Below are 10,556 nucleotides of genomic sequence, written 5' to 3' on the forward strand. Positions count from 1 at the left end.
CATGTGATGTAATCAATTGTACTAAGTATGCTAAGTAAACATACGAAGCAGAAATGTTCATGTAAATCAATGTGCCCATATGCTGAGTAAACATATGCAGCAGAAATGTTCATGTAAATCAATGTGCCCATATGCTGAGTAAACATATGCAGCAGAAATGTTCATGTAAATCAATGTGTCCATATGCTGAGTAAACATATGCAACAGAAATGTAATGTAAATCAATGTACTAAGTATGCACACAATGGGCATACATAGCATGAAATGTAATGAAATCGTGTACTATAATGTACTAACAACATAGCAGGCATATGATGTGAAAACATGGAAAGCATGAATGTAACAGATAGGCACATGTGTTTCACCCCAAAACAGTTTGGAAAACAGTAAAAGAGGGGTTCAATGTACTCACCTGAGATTGCTTTGAAGTTCTTGTATAATAACCAGATAATGCTAAAGATCACGGGATATCAAACGGCACCTAATAGGTAGCTATGTTAATATACCGGACCAAATCGGAAGGATCGGATAGTATGCGGGTTCGTAAACCAAACGAGTATGGAGACTCGTGTAATATGGTTTAACAAAGCCTACATACTAAAATGAAACCTAACCTAAGTGCTTGCGACCCATCACGACCCGTTTAGGTAGCTTATGCTACCTTACGCGTCGTTCACGTAGAACGCGTCTGGAACGCCTAACATCGTGACCACAAGGTATAACCTCGGAAGGTTATAGCTATGGTCACCTAATGTGTTTGGTCGGATCCTAGTGATCGACCAAATGGGTCGGGTTCGAAAGTATAAGCGATGGTTTAGATCGCTTACCTTACGACCCTATATAAGCTCTAAACTAAAAGTGACGAGCTAAGCATGTTTTTTTTTGGGTAAAGGGTTACCCCGGTGATTCTATATATTCACAACCAAAAAAACACAAGTAGTGTAGAGAGCCTACACTAGTTCAAACATAGGACATGCCCTATGAAAGAGAAAACCAGAAACAAACAAAACAAACGACAACCAGCAAACGGACGACCACTAGGCTACCTACCTAGACTCAACCTTGGAACAAAATTACAAAAGAAAATCAGTCGCCATCATCGTGCAAAACTGAGCCTTCAATATCCCAAGCCCTTAAAAGCCTACGAACATTTTCACACTTTTTCAACTTCGCTCCAATCAGCTTGTACCGCACTTGTTGAATAATAATATCACTTAGAGATTCCGGAGGCCTCACCTGGTTCCTGAATAATCTAGCATTTCGCTCCTGCCAAATGTAGTAAGCCGTAGCCGCCACAATCAGCTTAGCGACGTAAACAGACGCCAATTTTGAATTGGACCGATCAAGTAACCAGTTAACAATATCATCCCATTTAGCATGCACCGTATCCATACCCGCTTTTTGTCTAACCAGCAGCCACACTTGCGTCGAGAATTTGCATTCAAAAAACAAGTGACTATGAGAGTCATGATTAGCATAGCATAACAAACAGCACACCATATTCATATTTTTCCTGCGCGAGAAATCCCAGCTCAAAATCTTATCTTGAGTAAGCAGTTTCCTTCTCATGATAAGCCATAAAAGAAAAGCATGTCGCGGAATACACTGACCAAACCACACAATACGGCACCAATCCACCTCCTCAGCATGATACCGAACAGACTCCCAATCTCTAGACGACGAAAACACATGTTTGTGATCTCCTTGACGCCACAAGACTTTATCAGACTTATTCGGCTGCAAAGACACACTATCAAGCTGAATAAGAACCGGGTACAAATCCCGCCACGCAACCGGCCAGCTCCAAGAATTATCGGAATAGACATCAGACACCTTTAACTCCATATTAAATCCCGCGTTAGCAATCATTCGGGGAGAAAGATACTGATCCAGCGGCCCTATCTCACTCCAATTATCGTGCCAAGCTGAAGTAGCCGAACCATTCCCAATATCAGACCAAAAAAACTTCCTAACAATCGGCCGGAGCTGAAGAAGCTTTCTCCAAGACCAGCAGCAGCTAGACGGAATTTTACAAACCCAAAAACTCTTACCTCTCAACCTGTAAGAGTGAACCCACTCAACCCACACGGACTGACGCCTCGAAAGAATACTCCAAATATGTGTTGTCATCAGGGCTAAATTAACATCACTGATCCGACGAATACCTAACCACCCTCAAACGTAGGAACACACACCGTTTTCCACGAAACTTTGGACCGGCCTTTTTGAAACGCACTATCATGAGATCATAAAAAATTCTGCATCAAAGCCTCCAGCTTTTGAATCACCCGGTTCGGCAAAATAAACACAGAAGACCAGTAAATATGCATGGAAGATAAGACAGAAATTATAAGTTGCAATCTGTCTGCAAAAGACAGAAGCTTATTGCGCCAATGCAAAATACGTAAATTTTGTTGTCTATTGTGCTATGAGAACTATGATTCTCATCATCATCTATTCTTTGAATGTAAATTTTCGGATGAAGTTTGGAATATGATTAGGGGTAAAGTGGGAATGGAGGCCGTGTGTTCGAGATGGGCGGATATCACCGAGTGGTTATGTGCTCGTATTCGGTCAAAAAAAGTGGAGATTTATGTCGCGAAGCTTCTAGTTGCGGCTGCTGCGTATACTATTTGGCAAGAGCGGAATGCAAGACTATTCAGAAACCAATTGCGTCCACCAGAAATGGTGAAGGATGCTATTCTGAAAACTGTGAGATACAAGTTGATGGGAGCTAAGCTAAAGAACAATGCTAGGGTGCGGAAGCTGCTTGGGGATTGGGATATTGCAACCGAAACGAAAGATGACGGAGGCTAATTAGTTCTTTGTAGTTTCGGTTCTGTCTAGATGAGTGTCTAGGAGTTTATGTCCGGTTGTTTTTTCGGTTTTTTTTTTGTTTTGTTTCCTGGTTTTACTTTCATGGGGCATGTCTCATGATTGAACTGGTGTAGGCTCACTACTCCACTTGTTCTTTTTTGGTTGTGAATATATAGAATCACCGGGGTAACCCTTTACCCAAAAAAAAAAATACGTTTTTCTAGCTTCTCTACTAACGGAAAACAATCTTTATGAAGCAACCGGGAGGAAATAAGGGGCACTCCCAAGTATTTCACAGGCAACGAACCCTCCTTAAAAGGCATAATATTCAGAATAGCAGATTTCACATAAGATGGCACATTCGAGAAAAAGACAGTACTTTTCTGAACACTAGGCAACAAACCCGACATTTTAGTAAACGAATCTAGAGCCTTCATAATACATCTAGCTGAAGCAATCTCACCCTTCGCGAAGATAAACAAATCATCAGCGAAACATAGGTTGATAATCTGTTGACGTTCGCATTTATTATGAAATTTAAACGAATTGTCAATCCTAACCGTATGCTGTAAGATGGCCGTAAGAACTTCCATGACGAAAGTAAATAAATAAGGAGAGACCGGATCACCTTGCCTTAATCCCCTGCTACCCTTAAAGAAACCATGAACCTCGCCATTAACACACACCGAATACGTTGTAGTGGAGACACACAACATAATCCAATGAACCATTGTAGGATGAAAACCGAAACCAAACAAAATACCCTTCAGAAAGTTCCAATCGACAGTGTCATACGCCTTCTGAATATCCATTTTGAAAGCACATTTCGGAGGGCCAACATTACGATGATAGTTATGCATCAACTCTTGTGTAAGTAAAACATTGTCCGATATCCTCCTGCCTGGCACAAAAGCTGATTGGTTGACACTAACAATATCATTCAAACCCACTTTTATTCTATCAGCTACAATCTTGCTAATGCATTTGTACAATACATTGCAACAAGCAATCGGACGATAGTCCGTAACCACTGACGGGGAAGACGTCTTGGGAAGAAGAACAAGAATCGTGTGGTTCAATTCCCTAAGAAGCTTACCTGTCATAAAGAAATCAATCACATCATTCGAAACTTCACTACCAATAATAGGCCATGCACCTTTAAAAAAACCAGCAGTAAAACCATCAGGGCCCGGAGCTTTGTCTGACCCAATCGAGAACATCGCCTTTTTAACCTCATCAGGCGTAACCGGACGCACCATATGACCCGAAACATCAATATTCAGCTTGTTTGTAAATAAATCTGGAGCCGGACTGAGCGAAATGTCACCTTTGTGACCCAAAACAAACGGTTTGGCATCAAAACAGGTTTGGCATCAAAACAAACGGCTTTGATGCTCACGAGTAGTTTGGTTACAAAATATGCAAGAATGCACATTTCGGCCGAAACTACGACTCGTCACTGAGCCTAGATAACGTGGTAATCAGTAGGTATAGTCACTACGGACTATAACCATCGTGATCACACTCACGTTATGAAGTTCCATGAACTTCGGGTTGACCATAGGCTGGTCAATGCAAAAAGTCAACAAAACGTTGACTTTCAGACACGAAAAGCGAATAAAAGAGCGAAAGAATACTTACGGAGGGTCCCCGAATGCTAATCTAGATCAAAATGGCTCATGTATGAAACAAAGGTTCCAACTTAGAGCTCTTGATCAGATTGTGTGGGTTTTTGCAAGAATGGGGGTGGGGTATTTATAGTATTTCCCGAACCGTTAGGATCGTTTCTTGAAAAACGTGATCGAATCTCGATCGTACACTTGTCGAAAACTTGTGGTTACTGAAAATGCCCCTTAGTGAGCTGAAAGGGCAAATTTAAAACATGTGGTTGTGGTTAAACCAGCTGAAATTTGCTGACTAGCTGATCTTATCTGTTCTGGGAGTCTACGCGCCCCGCGTAAGGATTTGGGCAATCCTTACGCGCCCCGCCTGAGGGTCACAGATCAGAATTTTCCGTTTTAGTCCCTGCACTTCAGAAACATGCAATTTGGCCCATTTTTGGCACGTTTAAGCCCCGTTAACCTCATTTCAAGGCTCTAAGATGAAGTTAAAGTGTAGGAGACTTGAAATATGCTCAAAAAAATTCCGGATGTCGGTTCGTTTGGCCGTACGATCGCGACGTTCGCTTAATTACGACGGAATGCGCATAAGCGCGAAAGACGATCCAAATGACGCGACGAACGGATTTTTCTCATGCCAAACACTAAGGCATAATATAAGGATGCTTACATAAATTTTTGGATGTCCGGATGTATTCAGAACGTAAGTTATGCGCAAAAGTGCAAACTTGTGCACTTTTTGACACTTTTAGCCCCTGAATGATCCAAAAGTTTGTTTTAGCATACCAAACCCCTCAAAGCCTATTTCTAAGCTATGTAAAGGATATTTTGATGGGATTTTAACATGTTTATCAAAGCAATTTCATCCATATGAAATAAAAACGCAGCGGAAATAATGTTTAAAACATGTTACTTTTGTAAGATATAAAACCATTTATATGCAAAATCCCAAAACCCGGATCCATATATGAAGATGCATACTATCAAACATAACCATAGGGTGTTTAGCAAAACTACCTTCTTGGAATAATAGGATGATGAAAGGGATGATGATTCTTGAAATGGTTGTCCTCAAGAGTAGAAGACCTCAAGCTTGTATACCCCAAGCTTCCAACAAACACCACGGGTTTAGCTAGGATTTCTCACACTTGAATCAAAACCGAAAAGCTCCTTGGAACCCTTCTATGGCCCATTTTGAGAGCAAAATAACACAAGTCTTCCAAGTTCTCTCTAGTCCATTTTGTCATACAAAATACATTTAAAGGAAGTGAGAGAAATTGCCACCCTTCATGCCCAATCAAAATCCATGCAATTGCATGTATGTTTATTGGACCAAATTTTCACCCAATCAAGAGCCATCTAAATATGACATCTTGCATGAAATGTTATTGGAGCAAAAATCTTTTGGGAATTCCCATGAGGGGGGGCGGCCCACTTGTATTTTTATATAAAAAAAATCAAATCTTTCTTTTATAAATTTAAGTCTTGATTAATTTTATAACTTTTATAAAATTATACACCATATGTTTGCAAGACTTTATGTAATCTTTTATAATGTTATTTAACCCATTAAATAACAAAATAAAATATTCTCTCAAAATAAATTATCCATATAATTTAGTAGTTTCTCAAGTGTAATTATTTAGAAAACCAATTTCTAAATATTGTAAGTGTTAATATTTATTTGTTTGATCATATCACAAATAAATAATATAAGTGTTTGTCTAGCTTGTTATTGGGTATGACTCGACTTGGATCATAACGTACTAGCCACATCGATTTAATATGTGTCTTGGGCATACAGAGTCCAACAATCTCCCACTTGCACAAGATACATATAAGATTGATGCAAGCAGTAAATGACGCCTAACTACGGTTTACTACCCCCAATACGTATGACTATATTTGCCATTCAATAACATCATCCCTTTCAAGTCCGTTACTTGAACATGATTTAGGTGAATCTATCATTTATCCTTTCGTTACAGATGTCATGTTAAATCCAGAGACATAGAGTGATCACTCTCTGTTGATATAACTTTATCAGGCCTTAGACATCTTACTCTCAACGAATAAGAGGAACAAATCCCTTCTTGACTACATACGTCTCTCACAACCACCTTGTACCACACCTGAGCTCAGCCTTATGTACTGTCATATTACTGACAGCGAAGAAATAAGTCAAGGCATAATATTTGGTGAATATCAAGACCCTATATGTATCTCAGGTCAGAGGATACTATGATATTCGCCTTAACTCAAATTTACTTATGATCAATCACAAATGATTCCATGCAGTAATATTTGAGAGCGAGTCAGTCCAATATTTGTATCCCACAAATATCTATGAACTTTGGCAGCAACACTTTGCTCTATATTCATTCTAAATGAATATCCACCAATCCAAGTTCATAATAGTCTTCCATTCATATTTGTTCCCACAATTATGATCGACTACGGACATTTAGAATAATTAAGTTATCCACGGATTTAAACATGCTAATATGAAACGTAACTCAAAATGCCATAAATGAGTTAAAATAACAATTGTTTCAATATCCAAATACAAAATTTGATCAAATCCAATCACTAGAATATCGAAGTCCTAAGGAACATGTGTGACCCTCATGTTTTCCTCTGTCAAGGAGCTTTTTTTTTGGGTAAAGGGTTACCCCGGTTCAATATCATATATCACAAACCAAAAACATACAAGTAGTAAGGAGAGTCCTCACTAATTCACTATCCTGACATGCCAGGAAGTGTTAACAAGCATAAACAGCAAACCACTCTAACAAAAACATAAACCTACTCTAGAAACTAGCTATAGACAACCAGTGAACTATAGGCGAGGCACATTCCATTTTTCTAGTAAACTCTTTCCCGTCATAGAGCTCTTGATCTTCACCGAGGCTAGCTTCAATCTAACCGTAGAAACAATAGCTTCAGTTATCACATGCACCGTTCTTTTCTTGGATTTAAAAAGCCTTTGATTACGTTCTTGCCATATAAAATATGCGGTCGCCGATAATAATAACCTGCCAATCACACTTCGCATGGACTTTTTCGAAGGAACATGAATCAACCACTCAACAATATCCTCCCACTTACTAGACATTAATTGAATTCCAGCAAAGGATTTAATAGACGACCAAACCTGCATTGAAAATGAACACTCGAAGAACAAATGATCATGCGAGTCCGGAACCAATGAACACAACGGACAAGACAGCAGGCTTAAGTTAGTACTAGTACCAACATCCCATTGCTTTAGCTTATCCTGAGTTTTGAGCTTCTTCTTACAAATGAGCCACGAAAGAAAAGCATGTCTAGGAATGCAATTCGCGAACCACACAATTTCCACCCACGGAACTGTATCACCCTGACTTCTTAACGAATCCCACACAATAGAAGCTGAATATTCCTGCTCGTTGCCCTTTACATCACGCCAGATTAATGAGTCCGACTTGTGAGGATTAAGGACTGGTGGTTGAATAGTTAATAAAACCGGAAAAAGATCCATCCACGCTCTCGGCCACCCCCAATCTCCATCATTCACAATATCACTAACTTTGGAATCAAGATTAAACCCCGCATTGTGTAGCCGACGTGCTGAAACAATGTGACAAAGCGGACCAATTTGAGCCCACCGATCAAACCAAGCGGATGTAGTATGACCATTCCCAATCTTAGAGACGATAAACGGACGAACCCGATCCCGAATTTTAAGAATATACCGCCAACTAGAAGCACTATTACCCGTGGACCTGAGCTGCCAAAATGACTTCCCTTTAATTTTGTGATCATGGATCCAATTGACCCATATAGAATGCCTTCGGATCAGGAGACTCCATATATGATTGGTCATAAGCGCCATATTCATGTCCCGAATTCTCCTGATACCCAACCCACCCTCATCCTTTGGAAGACAAACGTCATACCATTTCACTTTAGCACGACCTTTCTTCATAGGACCTTGACACCAAAGAAAGGCCCTCATCTTTCTTTCTAAATCAGCAATAATTCTAGCCGGAAGAGAAAAAACAGACGCCCAATAAATATGCATGGAAGATAAGACGGATCTTATTAGTTGAAGCCGACCAGCAAAGGATAACGTTTTGTTCTTCCAACTATCAATTCTCGCTTCCATCTTCTCAACCAGAATTTTGCAATCTTTGTAAACTAATCTAGATGAGATAAGAGGCACCCCCAAATAACGAACAGGTAACGAGCCTTCCTCAAACGGCATCAACTGTAGAATGCTTTGTTTTACCTCCCTAGCAACATTGCCAAAGAACACGGTACTCTTCGCCATACTAGGAACTAGACCGGACACCTTCTTGAACCTATCCAAACCATCCATAATAATCCCGGCCGAGTGAACATCACCTCTAGAAAACATGAACAAGTCATCCGCAAAACATAAGTTCACTATTCTTTGCTTCTTGCAACGGATATGGAATTTAAAATTAGAAGATCTCTCCACCAAATCTTTAAGAATAAGCGTCAAAGCTTCCATAACCAAAGTAAATAAATACGGAGACATCGGGTCACCTTGACGTAACCCCCTCTTGCCTTGAAAAAAACCATGAATACTACCATTCACTCCAACAGAGAAGGACACTGTAGTAACACAAATCATTATCCACTGCACCATTTTCGGGTGGAAACCAAAACCCACCAACAAAGACTTAAGAAACGACCAATCTACCGTATCATACGCCTTTTGAATATCCACTTTAAAAGCACATTTCGGCGGCCCAACATTGCGATGATAATTGTGCATCAACTCTTGAGTAATCAAAATATTATCCGAAATACGTCTTCCAGGAATAAACGCTGATTGATTAAAATCAACCACATCATCCAGACCAACCTTGATTCTGTTTGTAATGATCTTGCTAATGCACTTATAGAGAACATTGCAACACGAGATGGGACGATAATCCAGAACCGAGTTAGGGGTATTCACCTTAGGAATTAAAGCCAAAATAGTATGATTTACCTCTTTAAGCAGTTTCCCATTCGAAAAGAATTCCTGAATTGCATAAGAGACATCATTACCCACCACATCCCACGAATGTTTAAAGAAAGCAGCAGAGAAACCATCTGGACCTGGCGCTTTATCGTTACCAATCGAAAACATAGCTTCCTTCACTTCCTCTAACGAAACATCCCGAACCATATTCTGAGCCTTCAACGGACACAACCTCCTATGAAATAATTCCTGATCCATAACCTCCGAAACATTACCCTCAACTCCTAAGAATTGAGTATAGTGCTCAACCAGCGCCTTAGGGACGTCCACCCCTTCAAAAACCGTACCATAGCGATCCTTTATACAATCAATACGGGTAATATGATTCCTGCACTTTAGAGAGTTATGAAAATAAGCCGAGTTAGAGTCACCCACTTGAAGCCATTCCACCTTGGATTTCTGTTTCAAGAATCGTTCCTCATCTAATTTAGCTTCATTAAAGCTACTCAACAACCTCGCCTCCTTATCACGTAAACTCAAGTTGAACGGGTCACCATCAATAGCCTTTTGAACCACATCTAACTCCGCCCTCATTTTAACAACGTTCTCATGCAAATTCCCTTGCTTATACAAGAGTTTTCGCATAGGAGATTTTAATTGCTTCAAACGTTTTACCACACAATACATACGATTACCTGTGCATGGCACCCTCCACACTTTCGAGACTTCCTCACTAAATTCTTTTTTTGGGTAAAGGGTTACCCCGATGAATTTTATTAATAATCAGATCAGAACAAGGGTGTGTCAAAGCAACACACCTACTAGACTTGACAACCCAAGCCTAGGATAAACAACTATTACAGCCAAGAAATTAACAACCCAGCACAAAAACACTCAACCATAACCAACAACCAACTAAACGCAAAAAACAACAAAAAAATCTCTAGCCCGGATCCATATCTGTATCTTCGATCTTCCATGTTCTGCGAATTCTCTCCTTCGTAGACGGTGTCCTGAATTTGAAGCCCATTAGCCTCAACCGAACCGTACTCTTTATCACCTCCGCCACTTGATTTACCGTCCTCTTCATACTCTTGAAAAGCCTATTGTTTCTTTCTTGCCATATATAATATGAAGACGCCGCT

The 10,556-nt window shown here is 40.0% G+C and overlaps 1 protein-coding gene across 1 annotated transcript; it reads right to left on the bottom strand.

Annotated features, from left to right (window-relative positions):
• Window positions 1-1,086: 1,086 nt before the first annotated feature.
• On the bottom strand, window positions 1,087-2,130 carry LOC110893396. The gene has a single exon (XM_022140505.1). The coding sequence runs from the start codon at window positions 2,128-2,130 to the stop codon at window positions 1,087-1,089; it is 1,044 nt and encodes a 347-aa protein (XP_021996197.1).
• Window positions 2,131-10,556: the final 8,426 nt, after the last annotated feature.

This window comes from Helianthus annuus, chromosome 12, assembly GCF_002127325.2.
Source record: "Helianthus annuus cultivar XRQ/B chromosome 12, HanXRQr2.0-SUNRISE, whole genome shotgun sequence".
In the NCBI taxonomy this organism is placed as follows: domain Eukaryota; kingdom Viridiplantae; phylum Streptophyta; class Magnoliopsida; order Asterales; family Asteraceae; genus Helianthus; species Helianthus annuus.

Excerpts from the sequence above, each read along its gene's own strand:
- LOC110893396 (XM_022140505.1), bottom strand. The coding sequence starts at position 2,130 with ATGACAACACATATTTGGAGTATTCTTTCGAGGCGTCAGTCCGTGTGG.